Raw genomic sequence first — 18,886 nt, forward strand, 5'->3', positions numbered from 1 at the left:
TACTAATATCCTTTTTCTAATGGACATGTTTGAGAATGCAAACATGATTGTTGATATCTAACATCTTTACTTCTCACAACGGTAGGGATTTACAACCCCTTTTTTATATATTTTTTATATATATTTTTTTTAGGATTGACAAGAATATACTAATCAAGATGGGACTTAAATTTCAAATTGAGACAATACTAAGAAACTAACAGGTGATTATATATAAAGAAAAATCCAGTCATGACAGACAGGTATTACGATGTATCATTATGATTAAAATAACAATATACTTTTTACTGTCGACACAGATAAACTGAAGAAAAAACACGTCTAGTAGACATCTTCTGAAGAAGGGGATCTATTCGCTCCGAAACGCGTAAAGCATACTGTACTTTGAAGATTTTGACTCTGCCTGCTAAGATGCATGTAACATATCACATATCACTGTGTACATTGGATTAGGAGTTAAAATCAAGTATAAACTGTCTACTATAAGCCACATGAATTGTAAATGAAAGTTTTTGGTTGTCTGGACTTTAAAAAATAGTTACTATTTGTACCATGTACTGTAAAAATCAGTTTACTTTGTTATATATGTTGGCTATGAACTGATACAAATTGAATGTTGAATTTTTTGTTTGTCTAAATTAACCCCAACTAGGGTACACAATTCATGGATGACGAAATCATCCTTTTATAAAGTCTTATCTTTTAAATTACGCAAGAGAATTTGGTTGTGTTTTCAACTACAGGGTGTGCAAGGGACGGGAGTGTTCCACAAAGGTTGTGGACACCTGCTGTTTTCAAATGAAGATTGTAACAGCAACATTGATTATAGAGATGATGTCGAGGAAACCTGTAGGCCCAAATACTGGCAGAAGCTTTGGCATCTTTTGACAATGCAGAAACATCTTATGGATTTGATAGATGGCCAAACAGCATTTGCGGTCAAGTTGCATTCAGGGAATGCCCACAATGGTTTTGTGCACTTAGTCTAAAATACTTTGGAGGGAAACCCAAAATTACTTTCGATGAATACACATTATACCTATTCAATTTATTCACTGTATGAGTGCGGGGGGGAATCCAGTATGAGTCGATCAGTGTGAGTAATCAAAGGACGCCTTAAGCATTTTTCATTAGTGCCATTTATTGGTGTGTTCTCAATTATATCCTTGATTTCAGAGCGATACATACTTTAAAATGTCAAAATAATGTTTTATTTTTTAGTGTTGCATACACTGTAGGATAAATGTTGTGCAGGCAAACTAGTGCAAATGAAGTGACTGTTGGGTTTACATCTTACGACAGATATAATCCTCGGATCATAAAGTCTGAGCCCAGGGATATATCACTCTCTGCACCCCTTGCACCGTTCTCTGCCAAGTGTATACGCTTAAAGGCTAACATCTCCCCACTGGCTCACTGGACCAAAAAACCTACACATCAAACCGCAGTTGGGTAACTGGAGTCAATATACAACTACACTTTCTCACAGGTCCAGTAAGGGGATTCCATGATACTTATCTCAATGTGTGACCTCAATGCGTTCACACATTTCAGCAAACATTATGATTCTACTTTCTAAGGATAGCTGGTGCTCGCCAAGTGTGATCAAAGGAGGGGCCAGTAATCTACTGGTCGAGCTGTGGGATCAGAAAGCTCTCTATATGTATGTATTTTAGCGATACATGCATCTTGAAGTTTGATAGCGGATGTAATTTTGCTTTAATAAGAATACAATGACTGTTAAATGAGAAACTACAGACCAGGAAAAAGGGGTGGGTGGAGGTGGGAGGTAGGCTAGATTGGAATGTACTGCTTACTTTTGAAAGGTAATAATTGTGCTCTGTATACATTGAACATTTCAATATGTGTTAAATCACTTCAAAATCAATAAAATACTTTTGACCAAAGAAAACCATAACGGCCCAGAAGGGGACTAGTATCGGATTGCTAGATGTATTTTTATTTTCCTACCCATGTCCAGAATTTTCATTGTCCAAAACTATAATGACCAAATGACAAGATGGTAAGAATTGAATGATTTCCCAATTTTTCAGAAAACCAGTTTTATCATACTGTAAAATCATATTATATATATGACACTTGTTGATGTTTAGTCTGATTAATATATTTGGTTATAAGAATACCTGGTTTATTCTGCATTTGGACAGGGCCTCCCGAAATATTTGACAAACTTGCCAGATTGTGATCTACAAAAGCAATGAAGGCTCTTTTCTTTAATTCACCTCGGCCGCAAAGTAGTCACTGGTGACTGAGAAATGTCTACGAGGTGTGCAGACGTTCTCACTGAGAGATTGACTAGTTCTGGAACTTTTTAATGTATTAATTAGGAATGTGTTACAGGCCCTTTCAAACATTTCTGTGCGCCAAAAGAAAGGGCGGAAGGGCAGAGGAGGGTAGGAGGCAGGAAAATAAGCAAGGGTTGACGTGTTTGTTGGAGGGATATCTTGGAAGTCTGTTCATAGATAGACTGAAGTTTCATTCCCAAGTCTCACCCAATGAGAGAGGTTAAGTTACATTGTTTGTAGTGCCATGTTACTAGTGTAGTCGCTTTACATGGTATTGACCATGCTTCTGTAGGCTCCATGGTCTAGTAGGAGGCTTGTTTGGGCATTTCAGACTTAAGGGTTTTGATTTTAAGTTCATCCTAAAAATCACACACTTGTTACATTTGTCTACAGGGTTTAACTGTTATAACATTTGTTTTCATGTGGATGTACAAATGGCATTGGATTTCAGTGATTGACATGTCGAAGGTGCTATGATCTGGTAATTTTGAAATGGAGGAATAAAGGCCAATCAGCCTTCGGTGTGGGCTGCACACCCCGAGATCCACTCAGTGGTTAGAATTGGTTAGGTCATTAGAAAGAAAAAGTTCATTCAAATTTGATGGAAGATGAAGCAAGTACATTTAATTAATAACAGCTTGTACTAAATCTAATCGAAAAATCATAGGCAGATGCATCCTTTGCCGATGCATTTCGGACTGTCTGTCCTTTTTCAGGGCGTACATAAATCATCTTCATTATCCAAGTAAAACAAACACAAGTTGTCCACAGAATTAATTGATATAAAATGTCATCAATAGTGCATTGTTAGTCCATACCATATCCACAGTTCTTTAATGGTTTCATAAATATTAGGCCACAGAACATACAACATTTAAGACGACATATAAGAGAGAGAGAGCGAGAGAGAGAGAAAAGAACACTATGTGCAATGCAACGTAAGTAGTGAAGGTGCTATTTCCGGCATTTCTTGATTGTGTGCTTAAAAGTGTGGTAAATCATTCCATCCACCTGATTTAACCACTCTATTGAGGTGTTTATACTATTGGGTGCTCACTGAAACTAATCATGCCGTTTAACCTCTACTAGTACAATGTGCCCGACACCTTTTGAGATAACATGATGAATCAGACCTGCCAGCATCGTTATTACTCAAGTACAGCTGCGTACCATTGGTTTGTATATTTGCATTTATTTGCACCGCACATAACCCGTAGGTATCTAGGCGCTAGTTTCATTGTAGAAGGGCAGGTTATTTATAACGTGCTCGTTTATTTTGTTCTTACATTTATTTATTCATTCCCAGGCACGGGTATGGGATTTGAACCTGTTTGCTCAGCGTGGTCTTGCTTCCAAGACCCCTGCATTGACACAGAGCTATCCTCCCGTCATAGGTTGCGTTCAGGACTCTAAATCTGATAACAATATGTAATAATCTGGTAATTTGTGACCTTGTATAAAATAAGTGTCCCTGATAGAACGCCACAAAACAATAGTTATCTCTGTAAAGGTTACACAAAGATTGTTCCCAGTTACTGGTTTTCTTTTTCAATCAAACACTTTGATATGATATAGACCCTACATGATAAAAGTGGTTAGTCTTGGGTGTTGTTGACAAAGGATGACTTGTTGCTTAGCCCACAATTTTTTATGAACCCTTTTGTCAATCATTTATTATGGAGTAGATGCATTATGTATTTGAAACAATGTATTTATGTTGTACATTTGAGAAAATATGTATTTTTATAAATTCAAAAAGGATAATACAAAAAGATGTTTCCATTTTGTGACTGTTTCCATAGGGTGTTTCTTCAGATGGCTGGAATTGCATTAGATGCCCAACGGTTCTAACCGTCCAAGGAAAATGCTGGTGTCCTCCTGGTGATATTTTAGGTAAGACTAATAACAGTTTCTGTTTGAAATCCACATAAAATAGACTAGATTTCTGATCACTCTTCTGGCAGCTGACTGTTCCATGCAAAAGATGAGTGTTATTCTCAAGAGCATTTCTCCACAAGAGGAGTTTAGGGTTCCTTCAAAGATTTTGTAAAGGATAAAGACACCTTAATTCATCGATTGCAAACGCTTAGGATGCTTACTCTAATTCAATTGGGTTCTTGGACTTAGTCCCCAATAGAATATATATTCTTTGCATGAGAAACGTCTACTGGAGTTATTTCTTAAGCGGAGACTATTGGCACAATTAATTTCTTAGTATTGTGGCAATTATGTGTGGCCACTTGCATCTACTGCTGCAATTGATGTCAATGAAATGCACATGTTTCAACCTGTGCTTAGTACCAAGTGTGCTGTAGCATTTTGGAGTCTGATGTTTAGCTATCCTGCACTTTGGATGACCTAGTGAAAAACCCAATTACATTAATGTGGTGTAGTGGACTTGAAAGCATTTGTTAGTGTATTTTTTGTTGTAAAATGAAAAAGCACAATAGGCAGTGAAGAATATGAAGACATAAATGCTTTTCCAACTCTGCATGCATTGACCTGCCGATCCTGCGCTAGCTGTTAATGCTGCAGTGCTTTCGAGTTGCAAAGGAGTAGGCTGTAATCCCAAAACAACATGACACTCCAGGTGTTGAACCACAATTGAAATGGATAAATGATCGGAGTATATTTGATGCAACCAGACAATTTCTTTGATCATACATGTGTTAAATTGACCACTAATAATTACTATTTTGCCTCAAACTGGAGAGAGAACTCTGGGTCCTCAGCATACACATACGTACAAATACGTGTCCATTAGAGATGGTTCGATTTACCGAAGAGCATAATAAAATATTATTAAAAAGATGCGAGAGCACTGAACTCTGCAGCCCTCCACAGGGCATTGTTTGGAATAAGGGTTCTGAGGGAGTGAGTACTCCAGATAAGAGTGGCCCTCTAAGAAGGATTGCACTCTTGCAAGGGCTCTGTGTCAAATCCGCGGTATGTGCAGCTCTTCTAAGTGGATGACATTTTAGTGTTAAATGCTACCTAACGATATGATCGCACCAACACCACCATCCTTTCTTATTACATCTGTTACTGTGACCAGCAAAAGACGGGGCTTCTGTCGTGTTAGGATCCCACATAAAACAATTTCACAACATTTGGACAATCCAAACCCCTGCTTCCTTATAGCGCATAAAGGCCTTACTAAAGACTCTCGATTTCTTTTATGGCCATGTGAATGAGAGCATATTTGCCTGTAACTTTCTAGCTGTGGAAACCTCTTTTGTTACTGCCTGAAAGAAATATGATAATCTTGGCAGGAAACTGGTCTTAAAACATGTATTGAATAAAGCCAAGAGGTTAATTGACATTCCAACTTTCTGTAATCTTGATTATTGTTTTTATACAGGCATGGGTAGTTGATTTTATAGTATTCATTGGGATTGTGCACTTTGTTAATGCCCAGACCTCATCAGGGCTCCAGGTCGGGTTTTGAAGTGCAAGTATTGCACGCCCTATATTTTGGAGTAAAGTAATTGTGATTCCAAAATGGGGCCAGTTTTTAGATAAGTACGCTCTTTTCATCAGCTGCCAGTTCTGGAAGGGACTCTATTATTACCTAAGTAAACCCACATGATCCTTTTAAAGGGGCTAATGGGGCTATCGGAGGTAACCCTCAGGATCCCTGTTTCCAGCCTAAAACTGGGCACGTGCCCAAAGTTCTCACGTGCCCAAAGTTCTCTGGCTTAATCGAGGTTCCCCGCTTAGGGGCGTCGAGCAGATTGTTTTGCTCATGCTTTGACTGTATATTATGTCAGAACGAAATCCCAAGGTGTGCAAACCTGTTTTCTTTTAATTAACAGCTATTCTTTTGTAGCAACTAATTTTATTATTGCACTTTTTAAACTGCTTTTGCTTTACTTTTGTAATACTTGTTTATGTTGTGTCTAATTGACATGTGTTTACTGGAACTCAGGAATGACTGATGATTCAAGATGACTGCCTACACCAGATAGTCTTGTCGGCAGCAGCTGCTTAACCTTGTTGCTTTTCATAGGCTCTACCATCACCCTGACGCTGTGAGAAGCCACTAGCGGAGAGACAAGGGTAACCCCTGGCCTCACCCGACTGTGCTGGCGGTGAGTGATCAGGCAGGAATCCGGAGGAAGGAATGGAAACAGGGCTGTGCTGCCCCAACTGAAGCGAGCAGCAGGCGCACAGCCCCGGGGGAGGAGGCTCGCCGATATCAAACAGCGACTTGCAAGGATAGGAGGGCCCATGGATGGTTAGGCAGAGCTGCTGGAGCGGAGGGCAGATGAGGGAGCCCGCTGCCCTGCAGTCAGCCTCCGAATGCTGAGGGAAGCCACGGCCCATGGCCAGGGCAAGGAGCTGACAGTCTGTCGGCAAGTGGAGGCGCGGACTGTGTCGGAGCGTCAGCAGGGTGCCTGACATTGTATCAGGTTGCAGCGGTGAACGTCTACACACCTAATGGTGCGGGGGGCCCTCCGAGCATCGGCTTGGTGGGCCGTAAGGACATTGAGCCCCTAAAGCGACGAAAGGTAGATGGGGCAGCCCGCGCCCTACTGCCTGGCTGGAAAGTTTTGCATCATTGCAGAGGGAGTTCAGGTGGCTTGGAGGAAGGCAGGCTCCAGCTGCATATAAATAAGCAGACGACCATGGTGAGGAGAAGCGGCGTCCCCATGTCAAGACATTGGAGGAGGAGGCAGAGCGTAGCAAACGGCACCCATTGATTTCCCCAGCACAGCCGAACACTGGGGAGATAAGGCAGCATGCAGGGGCCCCACCAGGAGCTAGGTGGGGGAGGCTCCTGCAAGAACTGAAGGGGGAAGGAGCTGGGGCCACAGCAGTGTTAGGAGTGGAGTCCAGGTGCCCGCTGGCGTCCAGGTGCCCGCTGGCCAGGGAGCATGATTGAGCCCAGCAAGGATCCAAAGGTGAGGACGAGGCAGCAGGGGGGGGGGGCGTATGCCTGGCATAGGCCCCGCCAGGGGAGTGTGCCCCTGCTGGGAGGGGGCTCAAAATAATATACCTTCCGGGTGCAGCGGTGCCCCTGAAAGGCCCTACAAGGAGATCCACAACCAGTGGCTTCTGGAGGTTGAAGACCCCCCCCCCAAGCCGGTCGGGATGTGAGAGGAGGGTCGGGAGCTGGACTGACTGGCATGAACGTAGGAAATTGGGCTGTGGCAGTGCAGGAGGACGCTCCATCTTGGTTTCAGTTAGGGCAGAGTCATCTGGGTGGGGCAGTGAAATGGTGAGGAAGGGGGAGTTTGGCAGGGGGGCATCCCGGAGTTGGGGGGGGGGGGGGCAGGATGGACAGGTGGAGAGGGGAGGGCAGGCACTGGAGGTTGGGGGCCGGGTCTAGAGAGGCCGGGGAATGGGAGACTCAGGAGAACGAGGCAAGGTGGTGGAGGAAGGGGCTGCCGGGCAGGGGAGAGGGAGAGATACCATGGGGGAGAGAAATGGAGGGGGCACGAAAGAAGAACAACAATTGAAATGGTTAACACACAATTTTAGGGGGCTTATCTCCCCGCTTAGCAGGAAAAAAAGTTGAGCATTTCACTAGGAAATCAGGCCCAGATGTACTCACGATACAGAAGACCCACCTCTTAAAGAAAGATCAGGCAAGACTTAAACTACAGGGCTATTTTTGAATCTTTCACGGCTCTAGCCTTACTAAAAAAAGCAGGGTGGCACTGGAATGAGATGGATCTTAGGATCAAAGACTCTTAAGGTCGGATAGAGGAGGCAGATTTATAATAGTAGTTGGGGACTATATAGGGGGGGTCACATACACACTGGCCTCTATAGGTGCCTAATTCAGGGCAGGAGGCCTTCTTTAAGGAACTACTTGCTATTCTCGAGGGGTTTGCTAAAGGTCACATAATTTTAATGGGTGACTTTAATTTGGCCTGGTCCCGGGAGCTGGACAGAAGTTTGTCGAGCATCTCTCACGGAGGCGGTGGCCTCTGCCTCGTTATGGGATAGGTTTGAAGCTCTGGGACTAAGGGACGTTTGGAGGGGAGTGAAGGGGGACAGGGAAGGTTTTACTTTTCTCTCCAATGTCCACGTAACACAATCCCACATTGATTGATTATTTGTGGGTGTTGGGCCCCCTTTCTGGGAGCAGTCAAGGACATTGAGTTAGGCCCGCAAGGAATAGCGGACCATGCAGTGGTTACCATGGATCTGCACCTACCAGGACGCAGGCCGGGGATCTGGGGTTGGAGGGTACCGAGGGAGCTGCTAAGGGACCCAGTCATGAGGGCGAGCTGGAGGATAAGATCAGGGCCTTCTTCTACAATAATAAAGCCGAGGATAAAGGGGAGAGCATCTGTTGAGACGCATTTAAAGCTACAATGAGGGGGGAATTTATAGCTGTAAAGGCACAGAGGGAAAGGCAGATGAAGCTTCTTGAGTCCCAACTGGAGGCCGAGGTGAAGAACAGGGAAAGGGCCGCAGAGGGCCCCTCAATGAAGGAATACCGCCAGCGGCGGGCTAACGTAATGTCCTTCAAACTCAGAGGGCGGAGAAGTAATTGCAATTCATCCGCCAGCTGTACTAAGCAAAGGCCAATAAAGCAGACTCGCTCCTGGCACGACTCCTGAGGGGAGCAGCGGGTAGCAACATTATAGCGGCTATAATAGACGATCACGGAATCCGCCACTCCCTCACGGAGGAAATGGAATGTTTCACCAGCTACTATGTGGAGCCGTACTCATGCCAGAGCCAGAGTCAGCTGCAGATAGACCTCCTGAACAGGATCCAATTGCCCTTGGTGGGAGCAGTTGTTAGGGAAGCATTGGGGCAGGAGATTGTGGCAGAAGAGGTTAGCAGGGTTATAGCGGCCCTTCACCCGAATAAAGCACCCGGGCCAGATGGCTTTACAGCGGCATACTACAAGGCATTCGCTAGAGTCTTGGTCCTTCATCTCACAAGCTTGTTCAATCCTTCCCAAGCCCAACAAAGATCACACCAGGTGAACGGCGTCCAGTCCAATAGCGCTGATAAACGTGGATGCCAACATATATACCAAAATCCTTGCCAAAAGGCTAGAGCGACTCCTCCCGAGTCTGATTCACCCAGACCAGTCGGGATTCGTACAAGGGCAGCAGATGTTAAGGGTGGCACACCTGATAGAAAAGGCACACAAAACCTCAACTCCTTTGGTCCTCCTGTCACTTGACGGCGAGAAGGCCTTCGACGAGTGGAGTAGTCTTTCCTGTTCAAGGTGATGGAAAGGATGGGTCTGAGAGGGACATTTTTACAAATGGTTAAGGCCAATTACAATACACCAGTGGCACGCCTCCTCAGTAATGGATCCTTGTCCCGGGCTATCCAGTTACATAGAGGGACTAAGCATGGGTGCACCTTTCCCCCCTGCTGTGCGCAATCTACTTGTAGCTATTGCTGCAATCCTTGCGCATGTTTGGCTAAGTGGATGGTATTAATTTTGGCGGCACCCGACCTAAAGTAGCCGCTTTCGTGGATGATATGCTCCTCTCACTCACAAGGCCGGGAGAGTCTCTGCGGGCATGTAGGTAGTTACTATCGTATTTCGGGGCGGTCTGTCACCAAGATAAACATTACCAAGTTGAAAATACTGAATCTTACAGTGAGAGGAAGGGAAGTGGCGGAGTTGAAGGCCTCTTCACCATTTAAATAGAGCCCTGGGTGGATCAAATACTTATGATCTCATGGGTGGGTCGAATGGCAGCAGTAAAGATGGCGACGCTCCCCTGGCTGCTTTTAGCTCTACCAAGCCATTCCGTTAGCGGTCCCGAATAGCTTCTTTGGAGAGTTATGGAAAATCACAGATAACTTCATATGGGAAGGCAAGAGGCCAAGGGTTAGTTGCTCCCTGCTGATGTCCCCAAGCAGGGAGGGTGGTATGGGGCACCACAATTTCCAGCTATACTGTGAGTCATTACAACTGCGGATTATACAGGAATGGTTTTCGGGACCCAAGGGGAAACAGTGGGTGGCTATGGACTGGGCGGTGGTGAGGCATAACCTGCGGGAGGTGGGTGCTGTGGCTACCTCGACAGTAGAGGCCAAAGCACCTATACCTGAATGTTATAACGAAATTAGTGGCAGACACATGGGACAAATTGGCAGGGAATTACAGGATCACAACCTTCCCGTCCCCCTTTACCGCCATCTTTAACAATCCATATTTTTCACTGGGAATAGAATCAGGGTCATTCACACAATGACAAGAAGGAGGATGTCACAGATGATGTGATATGCTCCAGGGCCCAACCGTTGGACCATTCACAGAGTGCAAACAATGTTTTGAGGTGGGAGACGTTGCAGTATTTCCAGATATATCACTGGGTCCAAAACACAGAGATCAAGGCAGGGGCCACCCGCCAGTTTACCCCCTTTCAAAAATTCCTCACCACACACGACAGGGCAAAGGGCCTCATATCGAACCTCTATAGTATCTTGGATGAAACCACACCCCGGGCAACATGGCCCTACATGGAAATCTGGGAGAGAATGATTGGGAGGGAACTGAATGGAGAGGACTGGGAGAGGGTGTGGAGGCTGATACCAAAGGTGGACAAGGCATCCCAATTGCAAGAATTCTGGTATAAATGACTATTCAGGTGACATTACAAACTAGCCGCCTTCACAGGATTTATCCCAGGACTTCGCAGGATTGCTGGAGAGGGTGTGGGGCGGAGGGCGGAGGATCCCACATTTGGTGGAAATGCCTGAAAATTGAACCGTTTTGGAGGGAGATACAGGAGTCCCAGGTTCAGGTCTTTGGGCACGGGGCAAAGGTGTCTCCGGAGGAAATACTATTGTAGTTGGAGGGGGGGCACAGAGGGCGAGCTCAGAGAATGAAGGCACGAACATTGCTCACAATTGTGGCTAGGCTGCTTATCACACAGCAATGTAAGGGGGTGGCCATCCCCACTATTCAAGACTGGCTCCGTAAGGTTTGGGGCCTGGTGGCCCTGGAATGGGCAACATATGCAATGAACAATAACGTATATCATTTTGCTAGATCCCGGAGGGGAGGTGTTGCCATTCCTAAAGGAAGCTTACAGAGCCCAGTTGTGCACCAGAGCCTAAAACTGTTGGACTTCTACTAAATGGGATGCTCAAGACATGCCTTCTACTAGATGGTCACTTATATTGGTCCTGAGGGGGGAGCTGAAGGGGGCAACAGGGAGGGGGGTGTAGAGGGGTTTACGTTTATTGTACCTGTTTTTCACCGGTTAAAAATTAATTGAAAGTATTTTTTTTTAAGACTGTCTAGCACTTTTTTTGCCAAGGGCATTGGCAAACAAAATCAGAATGTTTAATTTTAGACATTGGGAAATAATGCAAGTAGGTGTTTTGTGGGGTGGGGGTGCTGGTCTCGTAAGCCTCGCTGGCAGCAGCATTCAGAGGGGCTTGCCATGTGATCTACTATTCAGTTATCTGCATCGACTACAGACTGTTACAGAGAAATGTATGTGCTTGAGGAGGCAGCAAGCCATCTTTCCCCCGTTAAGCCTGCGGCCAAGGTTTCTTGAAGGTTCCTGTTAGGTTTCAGTTTGTCTGTCTAACTTGACCTAAAATGGGAGGTCTGGACAGCATTTTTGGTTGCTGCTGTCAGTTCCACGCTGTGAAGATTTGATGTCTGGTCTTAGTCTTGCAAGACAAATAAAGCCATCTCTGTTTTGCTACTATCCTAAACTGTGTGAGCTTGGTTTCTCCGAGAGGAGCTAACACTAATACTGGCATTGCTGAGATTCCCTGATCGGGGACCAAAATGGTCTTTTTCAAGGATCCCTGATCTGGGGCTAAGATTCGTACCAGTGCAGATGAGGTTCCCTGTGTGAAAGCTAAATCATTTACTGATGTTACCCAAGTTCCACAAAAAGGGGCTGAAACATCTACCAGGCTGACGTCCAGGGGTCTGTCTTCTAGAGGGCTAAACCTGCTTGTTCTGGTGAGGCACCTAGGGCAGTAATCACAAGGATGTCTAAAGACTTTGATACTGTGACCAAAAAGTCATCCTAGACTTTGTGGTGGCTTCCTCGTCAGGACTCGTGCCTGTGACGCAGGATTTATTTAAACACCACAAAATGTCACACTCACCCTGTCACTCAGGTGGATATTTGAATAACTGTTGCCCGGATGACTGGGCCTACGGATCCTCAGTACTGTAGAGCCCAGAGTGCCTCTTTGGACAGGGCACTTTTTATGCCACGGATTGTATGGTTGATGCCAACGAGGAGGTCTTTCGCCTCAAAGCTTTCTCCCCCCTCTTCCTTGTCCCTATAACCTTAACGTGGACCCCTGGTTGAGGAGGCCATCTGAGCAGCTGATTGCTGTGGAATCATGGACCTGGCCAGTGCCTCAACCAGTACTGTAGCCTTCTGCTGCAGATAATTATTTCAATATTTGAGACGTTAATGCAAATTGTGCATGTAAAAGCCTATTTTAGGGATCTGATAAAAGAGCTTCTGCCTCCTAAACCAGCACAGATAGCTGTGACCCTCCAAAGGTTCCATCTAAAACTCTACCATGGGTGGCTCCTTCAAGAGAAACTCCATTGCTGCCACCTCAGCATCCCCATACTCCTCCTCCTCTTCCTCCCCATCCCCTGCCATATTCGCTCAGGGACCTAGACTGGACGCTTATTGTTGATCCAGGTTTGGACCTGCCTCTCATGCAGGGAGGAAAGGTTGAGCATGATGAAAGTAAAAAAACATGCCATCTTATACCTGTGCCTTCCATGACCGGTTCTTCAATTGAATGGAATCCTAAGAAATTCCTATGTGAGAAATACCAGAGAAGGGGCTTGGAATTCTGGCAGGGGCCTTGTCCATGCATACTCCAGAGGCTTGCATCTCCCTACAAAAATATATCCTTGCAGAAGACAGGAAAATGTGGGTTTAACAGTCCATCCAATCATTTAAAAAAATGTATTCGCCATACTGATCTGTAGCCTCAGAACCGGTGTGCCCGACGTGCCAACAGACCTCCTTGCTGGTGGCTGCAACTATTCCATATTCAAAAACCTCATCTTTTGAAGACTGCGGTAAGGAAGATAACATACTGGCAACAGTGTAGAAGGTTTACACAAATTCCTCATTGCATCCCGAGGAAAGCAAATTCAGATGCCCATCTGGCAGCAGCAAATTTAATGGTAACTTTAACCTAGCGTTTTCCTGTGGAAAACCTTGACACTTTCAACACCTTATTTTCCTATCAACGTCCTTTTTTGGTGCTTGAGGTCTAGAGGTGCGAGTAGCTCTTCGCTCTCCAGGTCGGCAAGACCAGACAAGTCCAGGGGGTCGAGTGATAGGCCGAGAAGTCGGCGAACAAGTCTGCGTCGGGGAAGAAGGTGAGAGTCTTCTTCGAAGCACTCGTCTAAGGACCGGCATAGGTCTGCTTCCAGCTGAGACTCATCCAAGCACTGTTCCGGCTCTTCGAGCACGCGGCTGGCGTTGCCGGAAAAAAGGCCAGGCCGGTGGAGGCCTTGGTGTCATTGACGATTGTGGTACAATCCTCACTCCCTTCGGCAAGGGGGGTGTCATCGGCTCTGTCTACGGTCGTGACGGTCAGTGGTCCGCAATTGCTGTCGGCGACGCAGCTAGAGGCGGATGGTGGTTTGTTGCTGATGGGAGATCCGTGGCAGTCTGGAGCTGGCTTCGGGCTGTTGCTCCCGGTGGGCATTCCCCAACAGGATCCAGCCTCGTAATCCGTCTCCTCGGGTCTGGAGGAGGAGCATGAACCAGGTTTCCATCCATCGGCGCTGGGTCTGCGGGAGGCAGGTCCGTCTATGTTGAGTGGCGTGCCCCTGTACCAGTTGGTGAACCCTCACTCTCTGCTGTCTTTGCGGGTGTTAAGTACGCTCCAGTCTCTGTTGGAACAATTGGATGCACGGCTTCCAGCGGCTCTGAGCCCGATGCCTCCAGTGGTGCGTAGTGTGCCTGTTGAGGCCCCTCGCCCGAGTCTCCCCAGGAATTCGCCTACGGTGCGGCTGACGTTGCTGTCACCGGAGGGGTTGGGTCTTCCCAGAAGTCATCCAGAGGACACGTTGTCGACGGTGTGCTCGTCGCCCAGGAGAGATGATGGGTGGGATACAGACACGGAGGTGGAACTGCCTAGAAGCCCTACTCCGCTGTCTCCGCTGGACGGTATTGGGGTGTTTCACGCTATGATGCTGAAGGTGTGCCAAGAGTTTGGCCTGGCTCCAAAGCAACAGAAGGCAGTCTTCTCGGCCCCCATTTTGGACCATGTGTGGCAGGAGGGCCTGCGCACAATGCGCCATCCTTTTTCAGAGCCAGCCGTGAAGGGACGTCTGGAGAAGAAGTTTAAGGCACCTGATTCTATCCCCAAGTGCCTCATGTCTTAGCCTACGCCAGAGTCAGTGGTTTCAGCAACGGTGAGTCGGAAGGCGAGGAGCCAAACGCCACTGGACAGTGAGGCCACAAAACAGGATGCTCCCGGGAAGAAAGTCCTCACGGTGGGCGCCACAACAGTGAAGGCGGCAAATCCCTTGGCCATTATTGCCACGTATGACTGGGAGATGTGGCACTGGTTGGCTCCGTTCTTCGAACATCTCCCGAACAACAACGCGAGGAAGCTATGCTGCTGGTTCGAGATGGGGAGGAGGCCTCCAAGCACAGCATCAACATTGCAGTGGACTTGGCGGAGTCGGGCTTCAAACAAATAAATAACGGTGTTGTTCTCCGGAGGCAGGCGTGGTTGTGCCGCACTGACTTTCGTCCGGAAGTCCAGCATGAAGTCGTGCATATGTCCTGTGAGGGGGAGCAGCTCTTTGGAGAGAAGATCGGGGAGGCGCTCAAGGACATGAAGGAAGACACTGAGATGACGAAGTCCCTGGGGGCTCTGCAAATGGGGCGTTGTTTCACCCCTTTTGGGCGTTTCGAGGGGCTTCTGGTAATGCCAGATTTGCTCCTTTCCGCGACCGACGTTCGTCGCCCATGCTACTCTTCCCAAGGTTTCGGGCGCTCGTTCCAAGCGGCGCAGAAAAATAAAGATTACCAGGCGCAGCATAAGAAGGGTCCTGCCTCAGCGGCAAAGGGATGGCAATCTAAGTCTCACCAATGACTGCCATGCGGGCAGTCAACTTGGGGGCAGATTGTCGCAACAGGTCGACGAGTGGAATCTTATTACTACGGGCTGCTGGTTACTGGATACGGTACATCTTGGCCACTCGTTGGAGTTTCGGCGTCCTCAATTCCCAATTCCACTTGTGCATGTGGTGCAGCCGCACCTGCCTGCCTTGCGGCAGGAGGTCGAACTCCTGCTGGTGAAAGGGGCGATCGAACCAGTCCCGGTGTCGGAAAGGGGTCGGGGGGGGGGTTGTGTACTCACAGTATTTTGTCATCAAAAAGCCCAGTGGAAAGTGGAGGCCTATTCTAGATCTTCGGCCGTTGAACAAGAATCTGCAATGCCTGAAGTTCAAGATGCTGATGCTGCAGGATGTGATCCGGGCAGTGCAGCCGGGGGAGTGCCTGGCGTTGTTAGATTTGTAGGACGCTTACTTCCCGATGAGGGCAAACCATCGCAAGTTACTGCGATTTATGGTCAGTTACGACCATTAGCAGTTTCGTGTCCTCCCGTTTGGGCTGAAGTCAGCACCCAGAACATTCACAAACTGCCTGGCTACAGTGGCTACCTTCCTCCACAGGGAGGGGCATCATGTGTACCCGTATCTGGACGGCTGGTTGGTACGGGGGTTGTCTCCGGAAAGGGCGTTGGAGTCTCGCCAGGCGTCCAGGCACCAGTTATAACGGCTGGGCTTCACAGTAAACTTCGCAAAATCCTTTGACGCCATCCAGGGAGTTTTTCCTCGGTGCCCAGTTTCTCACACAGGACAATCTGGTGAAGCTGTCGGAAGAGAGAGTGGTGAAGTTACAGTCCAGATTGGACGAATGGGGCCGAGGAACTGTGGTCTCGGTTCGCAGTTACATGTGACTGCTGGGGTCCATAGCGTCCTGCATCTGCCTTATCCCGAACTGTTGCTTGTTCATGCGACCGGGACAGCAATTTCTCGCAAACAGGTGGTCACAAAGTCGAGGGTTATGGTCGGACAAGGTGGTCATCTCCAAGGTGCTGGTGAAGCCCTGCGATGGTGGGCATGCACAGACAATTGGGTCCAAGGCATGCCCCTGCTGGAGCTGGATTTTCATTTCACGATGGTGGCAGATGCCTCCCAGGTGGGTTGGGGGTGCATCTCGACCAGTCGCAGGTCCAGGGCCTGTGGTCCCGGGAGGAAGCAGGATTGCACATCAATGTACTGGAGTTGCGAGAAGTGCACTGGGCCCTAAAATCCTTCCTCCCCCGCATCCAAGGCGAAGTGGGTCGAGTGTTGGACCATACCACCACAATGTTCTATTTGAGGAAGCAAGGGGGGCACGCATTTTCGGCTCCTGTCAAGAGAGGCTCACGAGGTGTAACATTGGGCCGTTGCTCGGGGAATTCACATTACGGCTTACCATCTGCTGGGGGTCCAGAATGTGCAGGCAGACGCTCTCAGCAGAGACAGGGGGCAGCTGCACGAGTGGACACTGAAGAAGGAGCAGGTGACGAAGATCTTCAGGAAGTGGGGGTTTCCCCCCTCTCGACTTGTTTGTCATGCCAGAGAACAAGCAGTGCCCATTGTTTGCCAGCAGAGTGGCTCATGCAGACTCAAAAGGAGACGCGTTCTCATTCCAATGGGCTGGTATCTTCGGGTTTGGGTTTCCTCCGTTTCCGCTGCTTCGGCGGACCATCCAGTGGGTGCGCAGATACTCGTGCAGAATAATCTTAGTCGCCCCATTCTGGCCCAGTCAGACGTGGTTCTCATAGTTCCATCTAGCGGTGGAAGAACCGCTTTGTCTGGGGGCAGAACAGGATCTCCTATTGCAAGATGAAGAGACAGTGGCACCACAATCCGGCATCATTGAGCCTGGCTGCCTGGCTCCTGAGCACTCCGAGTTTGGTCATTTAGGTATTTCGCTGGAGTGCCGTTGGATCCTGTAGGCAGCAAGGGCACCTTCCACAAATGTCTCTTAGAGTAGAAAATGGGCGAGATTCTGTGCCTGGTGTGAACAGCAGCCGGGAGTGCGGCCATTGGAGGTTACACCGGCACATGTTCTCCCATACCTGTTGTATCTGGTGCAGGGGGGGGCCTAGCGTTGTCTTCAGTCAAGGTGCCTTTGGTGGCCATTTCCAGATTCACCAGACGGCGCCATGCTACTCCTCTGTTTAGTCACAGATTGGTTAAGCATTTTCTGAAAGGACTTTTTCGGACATTTCCCCCGGAGAAAAAGTTTGCTCCCGTATGGAGTCTTAATGTGGTTCTCGCTGCTCTCATGAAACCACTGTATGAGCGAATGTCAACAGCGTCCTTGAAGTTCCTCTCATGTAAAGTCACGTTTCTAGTGGCAATCACATCTGCCAGGAGGATTTTAGAACTTCAGGCGCTGGTCATTGACCCAGCGTACCTGCGATTCATGAGGGACAAGGTTCTCCTGTCTACTAATCTGCACTTCATACCAAAAGTGCCTCCGGAGTTTCACAAATATGCTACAATTGCATTGCCCTCGTTCTTCGCTAAGGCGACCATGCCAGCGGAAAGAGCCCTGCATTCTCTGGACGTTAAGAGGCCGCTAAAGTTTTATCTAACCTGTACTCAGGACTTCAGGCAGTTGAAACAGCTGTTTGTGGCGTTTGGTCCCTCCAGCAAGGGACGATCAATTTCCAAGCAAGGACTTTCCCGTTGGGTCTCGACCACGATTTCATTTTGTTACGAAAAGGCTGGCAAGCCCTTGAGGTGCACACCTAAAGCACATTCTACAAGGTTGCCGGCAGCGCTCTGGGCTGGAATCCCGCTTATTGATATTTGCCAGGTGGCTTTTTGGGCAGTGCCGCATACCTTCACCAGACACTATTGTCTGGGTCAGCAACATGTGGAAGATGTACAGGTGGGACGGGCGGTCCTTCAGCGCCTGATTCAATAAGGTAAGCCATGCAGCTTCCGGGGTTTGTGTTTTACTCTATCACTTGCTGGTTCTGATATCATGCATGATGTTGGATGTTATTTAAGTATGTTCGTGGTTATGGCCTGGGGGCATGGGGTTGGTTTGCCTGTCATGTACCTCCAAGGGTTGTTCGTACTGCTGTGTAATCTATTCACAGCATGTAAATCCATGAAGGATCCAATGCTAGATCCAATGCTAGAGAAGGGAGTGGTTTCTTACCTGCAACTCCATTTCTCCAGCGTAGGTATCGTTCATGGATTCACATGCGCCCGCCGGCCTCCCCCTGAAGGCAAACAGTGATTCGGGTTTCCTCTACTTTGGAGGTTAAAATCTGAAGGGAACCCACATGGGCGGGGTATTTATACCGAACCTCCTATTGGATAGCCTAAAGTACCCAAGAAGGACGTTGATAGGACACTTAGGTGTCGAAGTTTTCCATAGGGAAACGCTAGGTTAAAGTTAGAGGTTTCCCAGCCTGACGACTGGAAATAGTCACAGCATATGAATCCGTGAACGATACCAACGTTGGAGAAATGGAGTTACAGGTAAGAAACTACTCCCTTCCTGCAGACAAGCTAAAACAATTGAAGGCTGGCTTGACTAAGGCTAGAA

General features: G+C 47.6%; 1 protein-coding gene across 1 annotated transcript in view; it reads left to right on the forward strand.

Moving 5' to 3' along the window:
• Positions 1-18,886, forward strand: part of TMEM67 (transmembrane protein 67) — a 2,125,990-nt gene that overhangs the window by 267,475 nt on the left and 1,839,629 nt on the right. Inside the window, exon 3 of the mRNA XM_069621352.1 lies at positions 4,109-4,199. Within this exon, the coding sequence (XP_069477453.1) occupies positions 4,109-4,199 (91 nt within the window). The remainder of the gene's footprint in view (positions 1-4,108; positions 4,200-18,886) is intronic.

This window comes from Ambystoma mexicanum, chromosome 5q, assembly GCF_040938575.1.
Source record: "Ambystoma mexicanum isolate Mex_15411 chromosome 5q, UKY_AmexF1_1, whole genome shotgun sequence".
Classification (NCBI taxonomy): domain Eukaryota; kingdom Metazoa; phylum Chordata; class Amphibia; order Caudata; family Ambystomatidae; genus Ambystoma; species Ambystoma mexicanum.